Below are 24,557 nucleotides of genomic sequence, written 5' to 3'. Positions count from 1 at the left end.
AGCATTGAAAATAAAAACAAGATTTGAATAAAAAAATGACTTGCAATTAGTTATTATAGCAATCCACTTCTGCAATAAATAGCTGCTAAATCGATATTTAGCTGACCACCGATAAATAACTGAAATAAGCATACAAAACCAAAGGATTGCGCGTGTGGGAATAAAATAACAAAAAAAATTTTTAGAGTTAAAAATAATTAAACAAAATACTGCATATATGAAACAATTGTAAAAAAAAAAATCTTGCAAAATATCAAAGTGCTATTTACAAGTATTCTAAAAAAGTGCAATTTAGTAGCCTTTTATCTGATTTATAGGTCGTCTTGAAACAATGTTAAAGTGCCATTTATTATTCACACAAAAACGGCATTTTGTCATTACCGACTGGCGACTTTATCCATTGAATTGCCTGTTGGGCAGTAACAAAGTAAACGTCGTTGAACTTTCGAACATCGTTCATAAACCTTATGACAGCTAAAAAATAAAATAAATGCATTCTTAATTAATTAAAAATTAAATTTCAAGAAACCGTAAACCTTTTTGTTTATTGTGAGCTAAATCTGAAAATTGATCACTTTTAATCAACGTACCATCTTTACGGTAAGGTGCATTATCAAACCAAGTTGAATGGCCAAACATGGGGAACGGTTGCTTACTATCCTCGTAGTGAAGCTTAAAATTGGTCATTAACATGTTGTACGTGCTTTCTTCGGTTTCTAAATTTGTACATTCATCGAGCATAGAAGCGAACGATGTAGCTGATTCGTCGCATTGCAATGTAACCAACGGGATTTCCCATACTCCAGGATACGCATCTAAAAGAAATTTGTTCAGTTTAAATGCACTCATATACGATATCTCTATAAAAATAAGTAAAGGATAACTTAATAAAGCAAAAAAGAAAAAGAAAGACACGATAGATCAATAAAAGAATTGCAATGGCGTATACAAAACTGTTACCTTTCGGACAGTTTGCCATGTAGCATGGCAATGAAGGTAAGTAGTCCAACGTATATGGCCACCATCGTGTACCCGGAAAAGTTACCAGCGAACTGTCATACAAAAACTGGCTTTCAGCTAACACTTTAAACGTGTTTTCTTGGCTGGCAAGAAACGGAGTTCTCCATCCAAGTGTGGTTGTTCCAACTTCTTGCTGAATAGTATTTTTTTGTGTTAAAATCTCCATTTGCAGATCTTCTAAGGCGGCCTTAACATGAATTTTAAAAAATGACTAAAACACGTAAACAACCTTGATAAGACCTTAACTTTTGTTTGTAATCGTTTTACTCGAATATTAAAAAACATTTAAATAGTAAGGTCTCCTGATCTACAGATGATGTTTTCCCGTAAAATAAAATACAATTGGAAACTAGAAAAAACTAAGGTTTTTGCGAAACTTACTGTTTTACTCCACCATTCTATAGGAAATTTGTGAGTCGTCGAATGATCTGCTATCTCATGACCTATAAAACGTAAGAGTGTTCTTTAATATAACGGCGTTTTTGTGAAAAGAACGCGTTCAATAAAGCTTAAGTAATTGATTGCTTTTGAAACTTTTCATAGTACGACCCGAGTTAAAAGAAACTTTATCTTAGTTCGTGTTATGAAAAGCTTCCTTCAACTTCAAACATTTTGACGTCAAAAGCCTTTAAGAATTGTGAACGTGTAATACTTAATTTCAAAAGTAAGAAGTTTACTTACCGCTCTGTTGCAATTTCTTGACGTAAGTGTAGTCGGTGTTATCACCAGATACGAAAAACGTTGCTTTGATCGGACAGCCATTAAAGTTAGTCATACCACTAAGTAACTCACTGTAAAGCTGGTAGTTTTCTGGTGTTACCCCATCATCCATGGTTAATAAAATCATTTGCGGGGTGTTAACTTTTGACAATCCTCCAGGTATATCTGTTCCCGCGCATCTACATGAAGGTAAAAGACATTTGGCAACATTACAACTCGATGCTGGTTGTAGTGACTCTGGTGAAACCTGGTTCGTCACTATTAATTCAACTTGATTCGGAACAGTAAATGGTTCTGTCATTACGGGTTCGTTTGAAGATGTTTGCAGCTGAATCTTTTTGACTGAAAAACTTTCTGGTAAAATATTTTCTGAAGGCATTGTGCTTGTTGCAAGAAATATTGTCGGTGGTTGTTCTTGATTGGCTGATGATTGAATAAAGGTGTTTTCTGTTTCAGAATCTTTTAGCGAAACTATGAATAAAGTGTTTTGAGCTACCTATTACATGTTTCTAAATATAGAACTGTGAAGCAAAATGAAAACAAAAAAATTTAAAATTACATAGTAAAATATCTTGTCGGATTACGTTTGCAGATATCTGATGTAGTAAAGAAATTAAAAACGAATGTAGAATAATTTTGTTCGCCATAGTTGAAGTTAAAACACAAACTCTAAACAAAGTCGAATGCAATTTATGTTAAATTTGCTTTTTTTATAATTGTATTTTCTTTAAAGCAATTGCAAATTAAAAAAAAATCCCAACATGTAAGAATTTTAATTTTTTTTTACCTTTTATGATCAGTTTATCTGTTTAGTTTTAACTCTTGGTAAGGTGAAACAAAAGTTTCACTTCAATGGTAAGATGAAAAAAAAGTTTCATTTTATAATTAAAGCTACGGAAACTGTTTCGATATAAACGTTTTTTAACAGTTTTGAAACAGTCGCAGTTTTACAAATTACGATCCATTAGATGACCATCATAACTAACATAACTAACTTTTGATTTAGTAAGGAAATCCGATATCATGTTTAGACTACTAATGTTCGAAACACATTATATTAGATTTTGATAATTATGATATAACTGTGCTATTTTTCTCATTTTTTTAACTTTTTTGAAAAGTATATTGCGATCAGTTTACATGTCAAGTTAAGACAGGAAAGTATAAAAACTTTATTAACAGTAATAAATAAAATTGGCAACATCGTTTATGGTTGAGTCTTTTTCTGAGAGAATGAGATAAAATTTAACAATTCAATAGCATTGTTAAATTTTGTCTTTATTGAGAAAAGAATAATACTCGCATATAAATAAGATACTTAATGCAACACTTATTTATTCCGTAATAAGATTGCTACTTTTTCTACACAGAATCATGGAATTTTATAGCATACTTTTTTATTTGGTGACAACATAACCTTAGTTATGGCGCAACAATGTTTTCAAGCATTAATTTAATTTAAAAAAGCCAAAAATACGCATTAGCTGCACAAATACTTTAAAAGTTTTTGTGCTTAAACACTAGTTAATATTGCAGTTTTAATTGTGATTGTCAAAATGGTTTTTTAAGTTTTGTATTAAATAAGCTTTTTTTTTATACATATATTTTCCTTATTTTTTTTTAGGTTGCATACCGGTTTTAATATTAGGTTATTTATTTCCTTTATTGGTTAAAAATAATACTTTTTACTTCGATTTCATGTGTGTTGTTGCTTCTTGTGATTATTGTCATATTTTTCTAAATATTTTAACTTCAACGGTTGAAAGCCAATCTGAACTCTTAGCTATAGTTGTACTAATGTATAATACTTGTTTGTTTTCACAAGATTATTTTCTTTTTCAGTATTGTTAGCAAAAGTACACTTTTGAATTCTTTTTTTGTTGTTGTTGTTTTTTGTTATTTATATTATAGTTTTTATTATTGCGGCATTTTTATTAAAACTTGCCATCATTTGAGATGTTCTAATTGAATGCTCGCCATCGGTTCCTTAATTGGTATATACAGTAAATATAATCGAAAACTTTTTTGAAACGACTTTTACGTTTTATAATGTAATTTTTTTTTATATTACATTATAAAATAAAATTAACTACTTTTTTTTCTTTCTTAAATAGTAATTTATATTTACCTAAAAAAGTAACTAATTTAAAAAAATTATATTTTTATATAACTAATATAACTGCAGTTGAGTTCTGGAACTCAAAAGAACAAAGAACAATCTTTAAGGATGTTCTTGAAAATAAAATTCCTAGATCCTAGAGATTTTTTTTTGAAACTTTTTATTTACCTTACTTGTAATATAGAGTGGGTGTTTAACAAATATATAAATTAAAAAAATAATATAAAAAAATGTAAGGGCAACAAATTTATCACTTTTTTTTGTTTTATTTTTTTTACACTAAATTAAAGTCGACAGGTTTTAAAATTCAAAAGTTATGATAATATAAAGTTTTCACCCTTACCAAACAAGATATTTAATAATTAATGCTACTTTTTTAAATGTATATTAGTCAATAAAGGACGAAAGCATGTATACATAGTCTGGGATATCAATTTAAACTTGATGAGACATACTTTAAATAACGTTAAAGATTTTATAGACATGCTTTAAATAACGTTAAATATTTTATAGATACTCTTCTTTAACATAATGTTATTTCAACAATAAATATGCTGACCAGTATAACTGAAAACTCTTCTACATTACTAGATAATATATTCACCAACAATTTTTATAAAAACCCTATTTATACTGGTATAATTAAGACAGACTTAACATATCATTTTGCTACTTTGCTTATTACTAAAAATATTATAATTAACAATAAGCCTTCAAAAACTATTATATACAAAAGGCAGATCAATAAAAACTCCTTCCAACAATTCCAAGACCTTTTAAAATATAAGATTGATTTAGACCAATAACTGAAATCAAGTGAGGCAAACAATGCCTACGAACTATTTCTTCATCATTTTTGTAATCAATATGAAAATGCGTTTTCTGAGAAAAAATTGTTTATAAATACCAAGTCACTCCTACATCCTTGGATGTCTAAGGGCCTACTAAAATCCTCAAAGAAAAAGTTGTATGAAAGTTCTTAAAAAATAAAACTTATAAAAATTAAACCAACTATAAACATAATAAAAATATGTTTGAAAAAACTAAAACAAAACGTCATAAAACTTGATAACTCAAAGTTATTAGAAAAAACAATCGGAAACACTATGAAGACGTGGAAGGCAATTAGAGAAATTATTGGCAATTCAAAAATTTATGAAAAAAATAATCTGCCTAATAAAATTTTAGTAGATAGTAATTTTATATACAACAAAACAATAATTGCCGAAAATTTAAACAGCTTTTTTCTTAATATTAGACCTAACAAAGCTGAAAAAATAGTCTTAAAAATAACACTAATGCAAGTTTTGATCAAATTAGCGGGCATGTTGTAAAATCAGTTTTTAATATTATAGAATCCTCTCTATATCACATTTTTGATCTTTCTATTAAATCAGGTATTGATCCAGAAAAACTAAAAATTGCACGAGTCTCACCTATTTTTAAATCTGGTGATGATGCAAATACTTCAAATTACATATCAATATCTGTTCTGTCATGCTTTTCTAAGTTACTCGAATGCATAATGTAAAATAGGCTTTACAGCTACTTAACGGTAAACAACATGTTGTTCAACAAGCAATTTGGTTTTTAAAAAAATCACTCAACCGATCACGCTTTGACCGAGCTAATAACCAATGTAACAAATGCCTTCAATCGTGATTGTTTGATATTAGGAGTTTTTATTAATCTATCTAAAGCCTTTGACACCGTCAACCATGTCATTATTTTTAAAAAACTTGAAAATTATGGAATAGAAAACAATAAATAACTTGGGTTTGAAAAATATTTATGAAGCAGAAAACAGTTTATACAATATGGAACAGGTAAAACGTCCAAAAATATATTGACATTCGGAGTTCCTCAAGGCTCGTTTTTAGAACCACTAATATTTTCACTTTAAATAACAGATTTATCTTTTACATCAAACTCATTAAAATAAAAACAAGTAAAATAAAAAATTTTTATGTTACTTGTGAATGACTCCAACTTCACATAGGGATATTAAAACGCTTTTTACAGTGGTCAATGAAGAGTTAAACAAAGTAAACGAATGATTTACATGTAATAAACTATCGCTTATCGTAACAAAAACTAAATATATACTATTTTATAAACAAAATAAAACAGATATTCTTCCCCTAAAATTACCTGATCTGAATATAAATAAAATAAATATTACTAAATAAACATCTGTAAACTTCTTAGGTGTTATTTTAGATGAAAGTTTATATTGGAAGACTCATAAAAGCTCTCTGGAAGGAAAACTTTCAAGAAATATTGCAGTAATGTATAAAGCAAAACCATTCTTTAACACTAGGTCTTTAAAAAAATTATATTTTTCTTTTATACATAGATATTTAACTTAAGGAAATATTGTATGGGCAAGCACAAATTACTCAAAGTTAAAAAAAATTTATTCAAAACAAAAGCATGCTTGCAGAATTGTATTTGGAGCAACAAGAAATTTGCTTTGCTAGCCACTTCTAAGTAAGCTTGGATCATTAAACGGGTACAAAATTAATATATACTTAGTCTTACAATTCATGTATAAAATAAAATGTGAATTATAATCCGGTCAAAATAAACATTTCAATTTACAATAATTCGCATAAAGCTGAAAATTGGTACATGCCTTTAAGATATTATTACAAATAAAATATTTAAAGTCCCCAGCGATCCCATATCTGCAAAAAAAGTTATTAAAGGTTAAAAAAAATAGTTTTTTCTTTCTTTCCAATTAATGATAAGTTTTACCATAATAAAGATCAAACAAAAGTATTACATCATGAAAGTATTTAATTAAATTGCCTTTATACATTTTTATAAGAATCGTTATTCCTGAGATATTGCAATGCTTGCGAAAATATATTGCGAGAAGAAATTGCAAGAATATATTGCTAGAAAATATATAGCGAAAATATATTAAGTCTAATGCGATTTTATATAAAATATATTGCTAGAAAAGACATTGCGATTCTTGTGAAATTACGAAATTAATATTCATATAATATAATAAAAATATTACGAAATTAATATACATATAAATAATATATACATAATATTTGCATATATTATTTATTATTAAATGCATATTATGTATTATATATTCGTATTATTGTGATATATTATATATTAGAATTTTCTTCGCTTTCTTCTTCTTCGTAGTCATCTTCTTTTTCAAGCTGGATTTGTGAAAAAGATACATCAACTGTCTCCTCATTGATAACGGGTGATGCGGAAGTTATCGGACAAAATAAAAACGTCAATAACTTATTTATAAATAAAAAAACAAACTACTATTAGATTTTTTTTAAATAAAGCATTTATCTTTTAATAAAAATATATTATTTTTTATATGAAAAAACACCACCATCTGCAATTGATCTCAATTTTGCTCTGACGCCTTTCATATGCGACTGTAAAAAGTTTAAATCAATTTCTTGAAGTTTTAGTTTAATGCGATCAATCAAAACTTGCTCTGTTGAAGCTTGCCAATCTCCCTCATAAACCTTCTGTGCCAAATGTCCCCAAAAATTTTCAATTGGTCGTGCTTGAGGCACATTTGGGGATTGGATTCTTTATCAACGTAATAGACATATTGGTCCATCCAGTTTAGAGAATCTTTAGAATAATGAGAACTTGCTAAATCTGGCCAAAATAAATAGTTAAAGTCTCCATGATACTTGTGAATAAATGGAAGAAGTTGTTTTTCTAAACATTCATTAATATAGATTGATGAATTGATCGCTACAGCCTTGGAAGTGCGAAACAATGGCTCGGACATACCACGGTCAGATATGGCTATCCACATTAATAATTTTTTTGGAAATTTCTCTTTTCCTATAAAACGAACACTTTCTGGGCAAGTCTTTTTGTTGTTTGTGTAGTATCCAGAATTTCCAGGCATGTTGTACCCTGCAAAACAAAAGTATTTTTCATCATCGATGACTAGATGCGATTTTGTGTTATAGAGTTGGTTAACTAGTTTCCTGCTTCTTTTCTTTGCCTTTATTTGTTGTTCTATAGTGTATTTTGGAGTCTATTCATGTTTTCTATATTTAATATTCATTTTTTTAACTGACGACCAATTGTCGATTGATTTACACCGAATTTAATAGCTACTTTTCTCTGACTGACCCCTTTTCGATTGTTGACAAGTCTCGTTAATTCGGCTTTCTTTTCTCTAGCCCAGGATGTCGGACGACCAGGGTGCTTTCTATCAGAAACAATTGAACAGTTTCAAGACTTTTTAGGTTATCATATATTGTTCTTCGAGCAAATCCTTCCTTTTCAAAATAGTTTACGATTTTTTTTTTTTATATTAGGTTTATTTACAAAAAACATTTTTAGTCGCTTTTGAAAAGATTCTCGTTCAGCTGCATTTAACCTCATTTTACCACAAAAACTGATTATTATGCTCAAATAATAATCAGTTTTTGTGATAAAATCAAAGATAAACCCCAAAAACTAATTAATATGCTCAAATAATGAAATTAGGATTTGTCCGATATCTTCCGCATCACCCCTTATCATCAAAATCATCATTTATTGAATTTGATTCAACATTGGAGCAAGACTGGCCTCGGCAATTAGTACACACCGATAAACATAACAACCCGACTTTTTTACAGATATATTTTGCACTACAACCCTTTTTGCAATTGCAGAAGATGGTGTTGAGAAGTCTTTCCGAAGCTGGTGGAAGTAAAGTGTCAATCAGCTCTAATGTATTATCTACTAATTTCCATTCCCAGTCAGACCCATGGGTCCAGTTGATTTCCTAGCCATACTTGAACTTGATAATATACTCGATACAAGTGTTGACTTGAAGAATCAGATGTTGGAGGAAGACAAGATAACTGCACTCTTTTATTGTTCCGGGTGTTTTTTACCAAAGTTAGGTATCTATACTCGTCTAAGCAATTAATTTTATTTGAAGCTCCATATAGAGCAAGAAGAAAACAAATCCCGTTTTTTTATAATGTCTTGTGGTAAAGAGTCCATCTTTTGAAGCACTTTGGCGCAATTAGTTAAATCACGTTTTTTAAATAATTTAAATGCGGTTGTTTTACCCTTTCTGAAAAATGTTGATGTAGTATCGCAGCCAGTAATTGCATGTAAAAATTAGATATGATTTTGATATTTTGGAGAAGCCCTTTTTGATGAATATATTTCTGTTGGTTGATGACCTCTCCCGGGTTTTTAAAATTAAATAATCTTATCAACTGGAGTTCGTGCAGTCAGTAATACTAATAAGTCAACAGCTTCACCGACGACAATAGAATTATTTGTTGTATTGGATTGTTCTATGGCTGTTTTAATTATAAGGACATCAGCGTCATTACCCGCTTGCTTCACTATGATATTTGCAGCTGTAAATCTTTCGCATAACATAAAAATGAAGGGAGACTTGTTGTGAGTATTGGATATGAATTGTTATTGGTTTGTTGGAACAGTCATAAATTGATCAAAAATGACAGGTGAAGAAGATTTCCATTGATTCAAAGCAATTGTAAATAGCTAATTTCTGTGTTTTACGCATTCCAGTTTCATCGAACATTGATAAAGGATAGAGGACTAATTCATACTCAAAAAATTTTTCTATTTCATCCTCAAATGTCTTACCAATACTCACACGTTGAAATAGTAATACTGGATCTACAGTATTACTATTTCAACGTATGAAATTTTGAAAATATTTTTTAGTTCTTCTAATGAAAACTGGCAGTCATTGCTATTTTCAAAGTATTTAAATATTTCTTCCATCGTAACATTTGTAGATTCATCTTGAGGACGACCGATTTTACATCCATTGCTTGGTCTCAAGAAAGAATTATAACAGGTATTATAATTTTTAGCCAACTAGCAAATAAAGTAACTAAATTAAATTCATATTTAATGCGTGCAGTTTTTTGCTTCCTTGTCAGAACGACTCCATGCTACCTTCAGAATTGATTCTTTAAATTCAAGAGTCGCAACTTTACGAATTTTACGCCAAACTTTCTTCGCTTTCTTATTCTCGGCCTCCTCGTTTGCTTCATCGACGCAAAATAAGCAACATTTTTTAAACAAAAAAGTGATTCATTTACGCGCGCTATGGTACGAGGTGGGCTATTTTCAGATGTGCTGACTTGATCTATATCTTGCTGTCTTTTAAATGCAACGATAGTACTCTTCCGAGTATACTTTTTACGGCACACCACATGAATCGTCACAGACGTCAGATCTTTCAGGTATTCATAAAACCCGTCACTTCTTTTAACACTTGTATCAATCAAAGCCTACATTGGACGATCAACAACAACAGTTTCATTTGTTATTAAAAGTTTACTACATATAAAACATAGTTGCAACATTTTAATAAAAGTACTAAACGGTTCCAATCGTAATAAAAAATACTGCTCGATACCTTTAACTGCAATGAAACGTTCAACGCTAAAAGTATTTCATCGTTCGTAACTTTGTTCCAAGAATTTTGGAAAGTCAGACGAGAAAAATCAGTTGAAAAAATTATTTGAAAAAAGCATTTTTCATTGTTCTTATACAAGTTCAAAGAAAAGCCGATGAAACAGTTTATTCAAAAATGCGTTTAAATGCATGGGGACTTTTAATACTTTATTTGTAATAATGTATTCAAGGTATGTACAAATTTTCAGCTCTATGCGAATTATTGCAAATCTACCACTATTTTTTTGTCTTTTTTGACCGGATTATATTTCCAACAATATTTAATCAATGTTTCAGTAAAATAAACCATAAACACCCCACCAGATTTTCCGAAAACAATTTTGTAACTCTAAAATTTAATATAAAGTTATGTATTCGATTCAGTATTGGGAACACTTTTATGGAAAAGTTTTAAACAGTTGTTTATTATTTTTTGTTATATATTGCTTTTTATTATTTTCATAATGAAAAACAAACACTTCCGAAATTCAAAGCTTATTTAAAATATCATTTTGTAAATAAAGATTTGAAAATTCTAAATATTGCCAGTATTTTTTAGAAGTTATCAATATAAATTTATAATGATAAATTAACTTAGACAACTTTAATATGTTAACAACCAAAAAAACTAAAGTTTTATATATTTTATGTTGCTGTGGATGAAATTTTATTCATTTTATCATAAAAATGACAATACGAGGCAATATGTATATATATGTATGTGTGTGTGTCAGGGACGTGGTGGTCTTGTAAGAGGGTACAAAGATTTGTACTGGGCCCTTAATCTGGCTCAGGAAACTGGGACCCCAATCCTCAAATAGAAAAATTTATTTTAGTTCTATAAGTTTCTATCAGGGCATTTTTTACAACATTTTGTTTTTTTATTCTTGCTTTCATGTCGGTTTGTTTGTTTGGTTGTCTGCGCAAAACAAATACTAGAATAATAAAAGAAATACGCTAAACTAGGGTTATAAAATAATAAAAGAAATACGCTAAACTTGGGTTTAGCGTATTTCTTTTATTATTACCGCTGAAATCGTTAAGAAATGTAATTTAAACAAAAAAAACAACAAACTTTGTTTAGCGTAAATAAATAAAATTGATATTGAATAATAATAACAGAAAATGTTGTTGACCTGAAATTGATAGGTTTCAGGCGAGGTGAATAATAAAAAAGCAATTGCTTTTACTCAGTAATTGGTCAACTTCACGTGAATAAAATTTTCAGCAAATTCACTTAAGTTTTTATTCACGTAATGCTGAGCAATTACCGAGTAAATTGCTTAATTTTACGTAAATAAAAATCTGTGCGAAACTGCTTAAGTTTTTATTCACGTAAAACTGAACAACTACTGAGTAAAAGCAATTGATTTTTTTTATTCACCCAGCGCTTTATACTGTAAAAAAGTAAGTAACGTTTTAATATTTTACTTATAAATAGAAATTAAAAATAATAGTTAAAGTGTTTTAAGGGATTAAGTAAGAAAAAAATATCTTATCAACGTAGAAATATAAAGAAGAAAGGTAAATATAAAAAAGAAAGCTGGAAACTAAAAATGATCGATTAGCTTGTCTTGCTCGAGAAAGTGAACGGAAAATTCGAGCAAGATTAAATGAATTAGCTGAACAACGAGCAAAGGTATTTCTAAACGCAGACGTACTGCTAAACGAAAAGAATACCGAAAACAAGCATTGAAGCGACGAACGATTAAAAAATGTCTCCTCTTTATCTGAAATTAACCATCCCATCAACAAAAAAAGGAGAAAATTGTTATTAAAAAGTTCAAAACAATAAATATGTAAAATGCATGAATTCATTTGCTCTGCATTGATAAATATGGTCAATGTATGTTTGATAAGAAACATTGTGTGTTTAATGAATTTTTGTTATCAATATTTTTGCTACTCAATTTGCTCCAGTCCACTCCCGATTGGTCCATGGAATTTATAAATAGCACTACTATGTATAAATTCCATACACCAATAGTAGTAATAACTCAAACGAAAGAAACCAATGCCCTGGTTTCTATCATAGGATTAGTTTTAATTCTATATTTATTTATGTGTCAGGTGAAATGAAGGAACAAAAAAAGAAAAAATCAACATGGGAATACAAATCTGATGCTGAAAAAAATACTTAAAAACGACAACATAAATTGAAAGCAGCTGGTAATGATCCAAAACAATTAAAGTTAAAGGCAGGTCTCGCGTCAGTGCAAGTGCCACAAATACAGACAAAAGCTGGAACATCATTTACAGCAACAGAGAATGTAGAACTAACATCAACATCCATTATAAATATCACAAGTAAGCCTATTATTGAAACAGAGCCAATAACAGAAATTAGTGACCAATCATCTGAACAAGAAACAGACAATGATCAAGATTTCATAGTTGCAGCAGATAAAGGGCAGAACTACAATATTCAGACACATTCTGAAATCGAAACATTACTGAAACTGAGAGAGTGCCTGTAGAAATGGGTAACTATGAAGTGCCTGTAACTGCAACGGCGGACCTAACTCTAGCAGAAAAGATTATTTAGAAGCAACCAGACAACGTTGTAAATATCAATGAAAATAATCCAGCTAACTTTCTAGAGCTGAAAAATGCAAAGACGATTAATAAAAAGCAATTTAATGTAAGGTTACCTAAGTATTACACTAAATTGGTTAAAGTTAATGACATTGAAGTTTTGCAGAAAAGGTCATGACTAACTTACTCTCTACTATTGTTTGTATATGCTTTGGATCAAGAGACACAAAATCTTTATGTGATTGGTTTGATAATTGGTCAAACTTAAGTCAATTCATAACAAAGCATTGTACCCAGAAAAGCCATCGAATTCTGCTGAATCTATGTTCCGTGCATTATCGGACTCCACAGTTGATAAAATAATAAATATTGAAACTATGAGACATCTAAATAAAAAACGTAAAGAAGCGGAGAAACTACATCAATACCTAATACGAGTTATTGATGCTATTTGGTATTTGATCGCAGAGAGTATTTCTTTACGTGGAAATGAAGAAGCCAACTTTTACAATGACTCTGAAAAATGTGAAGTCTTTCAATGTGGCGCGGGTAAATTTTGAAAGTTGTTAAATTTACTCAGTCAGTATAATGAGGTGTTGAATGAAAAACTTTCAAATGTTTGCAGTACTCAAAAACAATCTGCTGGAAGGGGTGCTAGAATTACGCCTCTTTCTAATTATACACAAAACAAGCTAATTCATACTATGACACAGATAGTCAAGAAACGTATTTCAGAAGAGGTAAATAACTCAGTATTCTTTTCATCGTCAGTTGATAGCACCAATGATATTACACTCTGTGAGCAAACTTCTATTGCATTACGTTATGTTACGCTTGCTACAGAAGAAGATGCCGTTGTAAAGGAACATCTGATTTCAATGGTTGAAACTGGAACAACTACTGGTAAAGGAAAAAGTGAAAAAATCAAAAATTTTACAAAATGCTACAGACTGACTGCTGACACTGTACCGTGCAGTAATCGATTGTCTTTAACAAATTTCAAATGATATAAAATTTAATTTTCTGTCGATGTATCAATGGAAAAGTTTCAAGTATCAAGGAACAGTGCTGACCAAAAATCTCTTCTTTATCTGCTGTTAAAATTGAAACTGAAGCTCAGCTTGAACAGCAAACAAAAGAATCGATTGGACTTCCATAAAACAGAAGGTGTGCAACTTACTCAAGCTAAAAATCAGTGACTGGCAGAAGTGTTTTATACTCTAGTGGATTCAGCAACTGCAGTTCTTGTTGACAAATTTTCTTGACAGCGGAAATTTTTAGAAAGCATAGACATCTTTTATTGAAGAATATGAGTGAAGATATTAGTCATAATTTTTATAACTTCACCAATGAAATTGTTGATTTTGTGAAAATCTACAGAAAGAGAAGGATAACAAAACTTTGCCTTCTTTCCTCACCATTTATAATTTTATGCTAAAGACTATGTTAGATGCTGTATTCCATTCTGTTGCAGTTCTACACAAGATATTTAGTACAATTCCAACAAATTCAGCATGAGAGAGTTTTTAGCAAACTGAAACTTGTCAAAACTCATCTAGCAAATCGGTTGACATCAGAGCATGTTGGGGATCCTGTTCTCTTGTCATTGAAACATGAGAAAATGTGGAACTTGACCCATTCAGACATAATAAAAAACTATGCTGATACAAATGAGTTACGTAATATTTTGTATCCATAAAAACTTTTTTTAGTATAAATATAATTTTCCTTAATCGCTTATATGTCTCTCGTTAAAAGTACTTCACCGGGCCCCTTTTCTGGAAATTCGTACCTTTTTTTCAGGTGTCTCTGGTATGTGTCATGTGCGTATGTATATAGACGTATCTCTTTATACATTTTATATCTTTCTTAACTAACTTTAAATTTTTTACTAATACTTTTTAATTTCTAAACTTCTTACACTTGACGTTTTGTAAAGGTTTTTTAATATTTTACGGACTTGTAAAATACGACTGTAATGGGGCTCGGTGATAAGGCTAATTGATGCCTTCTTCTTGCTCCAGCCGTTTTTTTTTTTGTTGTATTTGTACGTTGCATATACTCTTAACGGCAAAATAAATGAAATTACTACTACTACTACTACTACTACTACTACTACTACTACTACTACTACTACTACTATAACCGTTGCGGATGAGCCCTCGCGTTGCGAAATTTGAATTAGAGACAAGAGGTGCGTAAAAACGATATTTTAGACAATTTTTTTTTGTAAATGCTGCAAAAATAATTATATTTTTATTTCAAATAAATTTTTCAACATGAATTATTTGTCCGCTTGTAAAAATAGCTTTTTTATACGCGTTTTTTCTACTTGCGCAGCATGAGGGCCAAACATGATTCCCCTTTCAATGAATTAATTTCGCTAACAAACAACAATTGTTTCTTAAAACCAAGTAAATTCCCCCTGAAAATACCATAGTTCCACCAGTTTTTATATTTTCGTCTTCAAAATTTTTTCTACTACTCGTATTTTTTTCCCCCGCGTATTAACCTGAGTGAAGTTACTGAAATGTGTTTAATCGGGTGGGTTTTGTAAAAATCTTTCAATAGTGTATAAACAAACAGAGAAATTGATGTTCTTTCTGTTTCTGCATTTACGCGCAAAAGTAGTTCAATTTTTTAATGAAGTTTTCAAATTCTGTTTTATTACTAGATAAATTAACTTAACTTTTTTTTAATTAGTGAATTTTACATAACACAATTATTTACTTAAATTTTTTGCATTAGGTAGCATGGGGGCGCACATTTTTTGCAATGCTTATAAATAAAAAATTTTGACATATTGTTATTTTTAAGTCTACAGTGACTATTTTTAACATATCAAACAACCATATTTAGCTATAATTAATTCTCATATTAACTATAAGTTGTCTTTTAATTTATTAGGCACTATTTTTTTTGTTTAAAATAAGCCTAAAAACGATATAGTTTAAAAGCATCGATGTTCAATGGCCAATCATTATTATCATCACCACCGTCATTTATCGGCTGCAAACAGGGTGAGTTTAAAGTCGGAAACAACTTTTTTAATACTTTCCGTGCTTGATCAGACATGCCTGACTTTGCGACGTTCCTGATCTCTTTTGCTGTTGGTGGCGTTTTACTGTTTATCACTTTGAAGATTATATTGGAGGTAAAATGTTATCGGTTTACCTAACAACCTGACTCTATGACGTTTTTCTGGAGTCCACAGTACGTATTGGATAAGAAGATTTTTTGAGTCTTTTGTTGTACAGTGTCTTAAGAAACATAAATGTTAAATATGAAGCCTGAGCTGATTGCAGTTTATCATTTTAGGTATTAACTGAATGTTGACTTTTAATTATTTTTATACTAAATATTATTCTGTAACTGTTACTTGCAAAGCTATTAAATGTGTTCTGGAGTTTTTATGTAAGAATCTAACTTTCGCCACCGTAAAGTAGGATTGGTAGGCATGCTGCTTCAAAAATATGGGTTTTGAACAGGATGGGTACAGTTCTGACTGCTGAACACTATTAACCGTTAAATTAAATTAGCGCCTTCTTGAAATTCACAAATACAACCTATTCTATAGGTGATTGTATGCGGTACAAAATAGCTTTTTTATGAGGTTTTTGGCAGTAACAAACTGATTCTTCTATAATTTTTTGTTAGAATTTTCTCCGATATTTTTTCATTTGAGAATTTGATTGTCTTTCTTTGAAAGCGAAACTATGAAGTTATATAGCTCCACTACCGCACAGATATCCAAAATTTTAGTAACAAATAATTGGGTGACTTACAAACTGCCTTAAAAAGTAACCCCATTGCGTAATTTTTGTTCAATATAGGCAAATAGACAGCATTATTGACAACCTTTACTGAGGTGTTTGCTTGAAGAGAGCGCAAATAAGACAGTAAATAATTTAATCTCTCTTATTATCATTTTGTCTAATTTTTTCTTACAGTCTTAAAACATTTATTTTAATTAAAATTTGGAGGCATTAACAACTTGCAACTGCGTTATCCGTGAAGTGTATTATTGGGTATATATGTATGTGTGTATGTACATATGTATGTATGTATGTATATATATATATATATATATATATATATATATATATATATATATATATATATATATATATATATATATATATATATATATATGCAATATAGCTTGAGCAGGTAATCACTCGTCATCATTAAAAAAAAAAAAGTTATTGCAAACAAAAACAAACGTGTCGATTAATTTTTAATGCAGATAGATATGCGTACGAGTCATGCAATTTATTTTGTGCAACAAATTTAAGAAAAGGATAGTACTGCTTTTATATGAGTTCTCATAATTTTGTTATTTATTGTGACGTACTAATTATCTTTCAAAGCTCTTAGCTCTTTCAGATTTATGGTATTTTTTAATCGCAATTTACTTTGATTCTGATAAAGGAATTTACAGTCTCAAAACAGCTTTGTATAATATTATATATAAAAAAATGATGTTTGCAAAACTAACATTTTGTTACATTTTTATTCAATTAAAATATTTCTTCTGTTGCTATAAAACTACTACTACTACCACAATCCTAATTATTATGTAAACTAGGTTTTTGTTAATAGATATTTTATAGACAAAAACCTACTTGCAACAAACAGGACAATATAATTTTCGGCGACTATTGGAAGGTTCATTAATTAACTAGCAGTAAGCAACTCGTAATAAGGATTATTAGTAAATAAATCAATAATAACAATTAATTTGATTTATTATCTGAAAAATATAAAATACAAATTCTAGTTAACGACATAAACAATACATTTCTTACATTCAATTAATTAATCAGTTAGATCAGTAAAAAGTAAAAGCTTATTAATAAAAAACAACCCCGAAATACCTAAGAACTTAGTAATAACATAAAGGGTTCCATTAATGATCCCTTGTTAATAAACCCTAAATAAAAAGAAACAGACCGTTTTCAATGGCACAGCTACGTTAAAAAGAGTTAACATACAAAATATATGATTTATTAAAGAATTTATTATGAGCATAATAAAAGTAATTTGACAATGACGAAATCAACATAGTGTTGTTATAACATGTCGTTATACAATATAATAACATAGTAGCACAAAATAGCTATAAAACAATACCATAAAAACTGATTTTGTAATGATACCAGTAAACAAAATTATTTTTACCTCAATTATGCAGAATTCTAGTTTCTTTTCAACTGTTGACTAATGATTAATACAGTAAATTTCAAATGATATAAATTTACTAAATTAAAATCATGTTTCAACAGTAGGCGAATTTAAAAAGCAATGACAAAATCAACTAAAAAAAAGGAAGAACATAATTAGACAATGTTTGAATTTATAAAATTAAAAAAAATAAATAAATAAATGGTTACTATGATAAGTAAATAAAATATATAGCAACTAATATTAAAACTATGATAACTCTTTAAAAAGTAAGTTCTGATAATTCTTAAATTTATTGGTTGTGATATCTTAAAATATTGAAAAAAAAATTTGAGGAATAAAAAGAAAAGTATAGTAAAAAATAGATATTCAGTTAACAATATGTTGGGGGAATATCTTGATCTGGCCTAAGATTATCTACACATTAAAAAACTTGACCACATATACTAAAATATGGCGGCCCATGATTCATAGCTTAAATTGACTACATTAGCTGTAAATGAAACAAGAGAAAGACAGGCATTAATATTTCTTTCTAATATTCCACTGGTATAATATTATTTCTTTCTAATATTCCACTGGTATAATATTATTTCTTTCTAATATTCCACTGGTATAATATTATTTCTTTCTAATATTCCACTGGTATAATATTATTTCTTTCTAATATTCCACTGGTATAATATTATTTCTTTATAATGTTCCACTGGTATAATATTATTTCTTTATAATGTTCCACTGGTATAATATTATTTCTTTCTAATATTCCACTGGTATAATATTATTTCTTTCTTATATTCCACTGGTATAACATTATTTCTTTATAACGTTCCACTGGTATAATATTATTTCTTTATAATATTCCACTGGTATAATATTATTTCTTTATAATATTCCACTGGTATAACATTATTTCTTTATAACATTCCACTGGTATAATATTATTTCTTTATAATATAGGCATTAGTATAATAATAGGCATTATCATAATTTCTAATATTCCAATATAAAAAATTTATATTGGAATTATGATCTTTTTAGCTCCCTGTAAATATATCTTGTAAAACTTGCGGAAATGATGAATGTGGAGGCAAAACCACCCTACCATTATGGCAACATAAAAAATGTGTTTCATCAAAATATTTCTTATCTGGCAGGTCTGGTTCACTTCTCTTAAATAGTTTTGATCTGGAATTGTATTACTTTTTGTCTAGCAACATTTCGAACAGTCTAGCAAAGTAGTATACTAATTATTATGTCTAGCAACATTTCTTCCTTGTCTAGAAAAAAATTATTCATTTTGTAGATAAATAATTTCATCTCGCCTAGCTCTCTTTCATTTTGACAAGGATATTATCAACATGCCTAATCACATTATTCTCATTTCCACTAATAACTTCTTCAAGCCTAATATCATCCATTTCAATTTCACTAATTCTATTGAACATTTAACCAGTTGTATTACTTCTACTGCTTTATTACTACCACTACTGTAGTAACAAATAAACGTAAAAAAAAAACCTGTTTTTTATAGTTGTTTTAATATAATTATTTATTTTTGTACAAGAAAAACAACATCTGCAAACATAATAAAGACATGAACAAACTATTTCAGCCTTATGCCTTCCACGCAGTTCAAAACTATTAAATTTTTACATGAAAATAATATGTAGTAAATAGTAAATTCACTTTGTTTTAAGACACCTAAATAATGAAAAAACTATTTACAAAATGTTTATATTGTTTTTTCTTTCAGTTCGCATTTTTACGATCAATGATTGTAAACCAAATTTTTTTACAAGACCCTCTAGTTCTGGTTTCTTCAACATTAACGCAAACTTGTCTTTCATAATTGGCTCATTTGAATATATTACATTAGATAAATGTGTATAAATAAGCCTCCTATCTTCTTTAGTGAATTCTTTTCGACTTCTTTTAAAAGATGTCTCAGCACTATCTGGAGAAGGTGGAATATAATCATCATAGTTAAAATCTTCAGATTTATCTACGTCCTTTGCAGCATAAAACAAACTTTCACCATTGTTACTACTTTCAGTGCTGTAAATTTCTTCTTTTCTTTTCCTAAGTGGATATACTTTTTTTTGAATTTCTTGTGAAATAGAGGAGCTTAATGGACAAGAAATTTCATTTACAAAATCAACATTGTCAATATTAGGTTCTGTTTCTGGTAATTGTTGATTTGGCATTTGTGTGAGTTTTTTTCGTTTGATTGCATATCGAACTTTATCAACTATTTTTTTAACCTTTTCATCACATAAGTTTTCTGAAGAATTAGCCAACTTTTTTTTTACATCAGCTACTTTTATAGACCCCTTGTTTATTTCATTTTCAAACAAATTCAAAGGTATATTTTTCTTTTCTTCTATTTTTGTACCCTGCTCATCTGTTAATGATCTTTGAATTAAACACAGTTGATTACTTGTACTTGAGGCAGCATTATATTTGTCAAATATGGCATAATTGCTTTCAGCCACTTTCAAACTGTGACATAAATGATGTGCAACATTTTGCTTCAAGCTGGGAAAATTTTGATGAACTTTTGTTGTCGTAAATTTTCTCACTAATGTTGGAGTCATTTTAGTATAATCTTCCTTTACCTTTTTGCCTAAAGCACGATTCCAAAATAAATGAAACTGGGAAGTAATCATTGATGAGTCCATTGGAGCACCATTATAACTCAAAAACACAATTGCTGTATCTGTGGGAAGAGAAATTCCATTAAGTTTATTTCGAAAAAACTCTATATATGTATTTAGCTCATTGTAAAGCTCAAAAGTCAATACAATATTTGCAGGCCCCTTATATGATGTTTTATGCTTTTTAATGCTAATTGTATAACAATTTTCTTTATATAATGCTCTGCGGAACTCACCAATAGTCATATTGGCGGAAGCTCCTGGTCTTGTGGCATTATTAAGAATTGTATATGCTAACAAATATGATCTGACCAAACAATAATTGGATTTTGTAATTACGAAACTGGAAGATTTAGAAGCTTTAATTGTGTCTTTTGCACATTTGACATAATCAGATTTATCTAATGCATTTATTTCTTCAGAAGACGGAAAGTTGTGGAAATCATCCATGTCTTTTTCATGTTGTCTCTCCTGGATGCCTTTCCACAAACTACGCTTCCACTGCTTCATAGAGATTTTTAACTTGGAGTATTCTTCATTAGAAATAATTTCAAGTTTTTCTTTAGAAATACAAAAGTCTAAAAACAGTTGTAGAGAACCTAAATAGGTTTTTATTTTTCCTGGCTGCTTTTTATCTTCTTGCATTTTTAACATCCAAGAATTTAAGAAAGAAACACACCCAAGATGCTTGTAATTTACATCGTCATCTGTGGCATGACGAACAGCTCCTAAAACAACATTTTTATGTTTCAGGGCAGTCCGAAGTGGTTTGATACCACCCTCAACACTTTGAAGCCAAATTAGAAATTCATCTAATAACTTATCTTCTTCAGATGAAGTCATATAAAACTTATCTTCACCATCATCAAAGTCAATATTTGATTCATCAGAATCAGAGGCATCTTTTTCATTTTTGGTACCTGCAACATTAAACAAATTACTTTTGCTATGTCCAGCTTGAAAACTATTACTCGATTTAGGGAGCCTTTTATCTAAGTATTGCAAACTTAGCCAGTCTTGGTTTTCATCGTCTGAATCACTACACAGGAAATTGTTGTCATTATGAATAGCTCTATTAAAATTATTTTCTAATAAATCATCTTCTGCTAAAGATTCAGAAGAAACTCCATCATTTGAGCTCATATCAGAATTCTCATCAAGAAATGTTTCCAGAACAGGTCTTGAAAACAGCTTTGCTTTTTTAATTTCCTCTTTTGATTTTAAGCCATGGTATTGCCTAAGATGGTTATTAATTCTTTTAACTTCTTTAGAGCAATGTAAAAAACCACATATAGTTTTTTTATAATTACGGATTTTGGAACGCCTTTTAGAAGGAGAAAGTACTTTTCTCTTGAGATTTAAATCGAAATTAATCCTTGCGCTCTTTGCTTTTGATTCATCCCAATCATGTTTTTTAGACATTAAATGCCTCTTTAAGTCTACCACACTTCTAACAATAAAAAATAAATCTTTATAATTTAATATCATTTTTGAAAAAGTTTTCCTTTTCAATATTAAATGTTTTCAACTAAAACAACAACAAAAATAGCAATAATAATAGCAATAGTAGTTATAATAATAATAACTTAATAACAAAAAATTGCAGCTTTATTATTTCTTGTCCTTGCTTTAAGGACAAAAGTTAAGTCCTTGACATTTAAATAAGGAACAAGTTATCATAACATCAAAACTGGTAAAATGTCAAACTAAAAATTTAAACTATAACCTACTTTTCACAAGCAGGACATTTTACTTTGCGGCGACTGTAATTAGAAACAGGTTCTTCAAGGGTTTTCAGTTTTGACAGCAACTTAAAAATGATAATATTGAAGGATAAAAAATTATTTAATAAATTAAAAAAAAATCTTAACAACAATTAAAAAAAAAAATTCAAATGTTTCTATACCTTTGATGCTTGATTAAAGTCATTGTTATCAACGGCTTTCATCATTTCTGTCTTCATGCTTAAAGATGCATAAAGAAAAAACTGTAAATTAATAAAATACCAAAGACTTATTCAGGGTTAATACAGGTTCTCAATAAAAGATTTCCCTGACTTAACTCAAAAATATAAGTAATTTCCCTGACTTTTTCCCTTAAAACCCACTTGTTTCCCCTTACTCGTTCAAAAAAACCCTTTTACCCTGACTTATTAACTCACATATAGAAAATAAAATACTTACATAGACATGCATTGACACTCACATATGTAATAAATGATCATATGTTCTTGAATTAAAGGCTTTTATTTACACGATTCTACTTTTTTAAACTATTTAAAAAAATACTCTTTTTTTATGACTAAGTATTATCAAAGTTTCACAAGCAAAAGTTGTTGTTAAGTATCTTTTTGCTATATTTATAAAGATTAAGTAAAAAAAGGAAAAATTATTTTGTAAAGAAAAATAATAGCTAGAATAAAGAAATATCTTAAAAAAAGAAAATAAGTTTCACACTTTTTTCTTCTTTCCTTCCAATATTTGTACTGCTTTTTCCAAAATTTTAATTTCAACAGGTTTTTCTTTGCTCTAGCTTTTTAAACCATTTCCTTTAATTACTATTCCAATATCATTTTTAACAAACTCAGTTCTAAATATCGCAGGAATCTAATTGGAAAATTTTCACTTTACTACATCACTGATTTCTCTGGTTACAATTTCTATTTAATAATTGCGTTTCTTTTGCTAAGCATTCTTTCTCCCTTGTTCAAGGTCTAACTGATATCTTTGACATGCACCTTTAAGAGACTTTATAAACTTAACTGTTAGTTCTATTGTTGATGATAGTCTACTATCATTTTTCTTGATTTCATTGATCTTTATTTCAAGTTAACTTTGGATACAATCTTATTAATATTAAATTGTCTCCCTACAGTTGCTTGACCATGACTTGTAACTAGAACCTATTTTTATTTTATGTTACAACAGATTTTAACCCCTTTGGTATATTAATAGAAAATATATGAACAAATAATTCATCTAATCTAGTAATCTTGCAACTGAAACATCTTGCCTTTTCTAAATCTTGATATAACAATCCTAACAGATCTAAATGTGGCATAACTTTCCCTGCTAAAGTCGCATTAATAATCTTAAATGATAGTAGATAAGTCTAGAGGTGTTTCATCTTGCTTCAGAATTTGACCGGTTGCATAGAGGGTATTTAACTTAAATCAAATACATTGGATTTGATTTAAGTTAAATACAAATGTATTTGATTTAACTTAAATCAAATACAATCTATGCAGTATCTCCAGATTCTTGCCCAGAAAAGGCTACATAAGATCATCTGTTTGATATTTTTAGATATAATATAGAAGACCGTAAAAGATTCGCAATATAGCTTATATATTAAGATAAATATTCAAAATTGGGTGCAATAATTAAGAACTTAGCAAAATTATTTAGAATACTGATTTTAAAATGATCGACAAAAAACTTTAAAGAACACTTGATAGTAAATTATTAAATTTATAAAAAAAAAAAAACTGCAAAAATAAAAGTATTAAACAGTACATAAAATAATTTATATTTAAAATTACTAAATCAAATATTTTAGTATAAAAGAAATTTTGAATTTGAAATATTTTATTGTTACCTGACTTATTAAGAGAACAACCAAAATTTTTCCCTGACCACTAAGTAAATGCACAACCATCTATCCACACTCACACATAAAGTAAAAAAAAAAAAACACAAAAAGTTTACCTATCCTTTAACGTATCTGGAGTAACATTATTTTTCAGCAAAAATATCTAACAGAAACAGAAGATTTCTTTTCAGTTTAAAAAAGCTTGTTTAAAACCAAAAAAATGTTCAAAAATAAATTTTAAAACATACATCAGATTTATCAGCAGAGCCTATAGCACAATC

At 28.9% G+C, this 24,557-nt stretch overlaps 2 protein-coding genes across 2 annotated transcripts in view; both read right to left on the bottom strand.

Moving 5' to 3' along the window:
* Nucleotides 1–216: 216 nt before the first annotated feature.
* LOC105846466 (chitin deacetylase 8) lies at nt 217–2,692 on the bottom strand. Its single transcript, XM_065804347.1, has 7 exons — nt 2,528–2,692; nt 2,300–2,409; nt 1,702–2,211; nt 1,402–1,463; nt 961–1,207; nt 591–815; nt 217–474 (listed from the first exon to the last, which is right to left on the bottom strand). Exons 2-7 carry the CDS (start codon nt 2,385–2,387, stop codon nt 350–352), a joined length of 1,257 nt encoding a protein of 418 aa, XP_065660419.1. The 5' UTR covers nt 2,388–2,409; nt 2,528–2,692; the 3' UTR covers nt 217–349.
* Nucleotides 2,693–19,617: 16,925 nt separating this feature from the next.
* LOC136083733 (uncharacterized) overlaps nt 19,618–24,557 on the bottom strand; it is a 9,711-nt gene continuing 4,771 nt past the window's right edge. The window contains exons 9-13 of the mRNA XM_065803379.1: nt 24,525–24,557; nt 24,393–24,439; nt 22,592–22,649; nt 22,416–22,495; nt 19,618–22,135 (exon numbers count right to left, since the gene is read on the bottom strand). The exon at nt 24,525–24,557 is cut by the window's right edge and continues 8 nt beyond it. Of these exons, the coding sequence (XP_065659451.1) occupies nt 19,753–22,135; nt 22,416–22,495; nt 22,592–22,649; nt 24,393–24,439; nt 24,525–24,557 (2,601 nt within the window). The 3' untranslated portion in view covers nt 19,618–19,752. The remainder of the gene's footprint in view (nt 22,136–22,415; nt 22,496–22,591; nt 22,650–24,392; nt 24,440–24,524) is intronic.

Source organism: Hydra vulgaris, chromosome 08, assembly GCF_038396675.1.
Source record: "Hydra vulgaris chromosome 08, alternate assembly HydraT2T_AEP".
NCBI lineage: Eukaryota > Metazoa > Cnidaria > Hydrozoa > Anthoathecata > Hydridae > Hydra > Hydra vulgaris.
The sequence above is the reverse complement of the archived record's forward strand: the minus strand, read 5'-3'. Positions and strand labels throughout refer to the sequence as shown.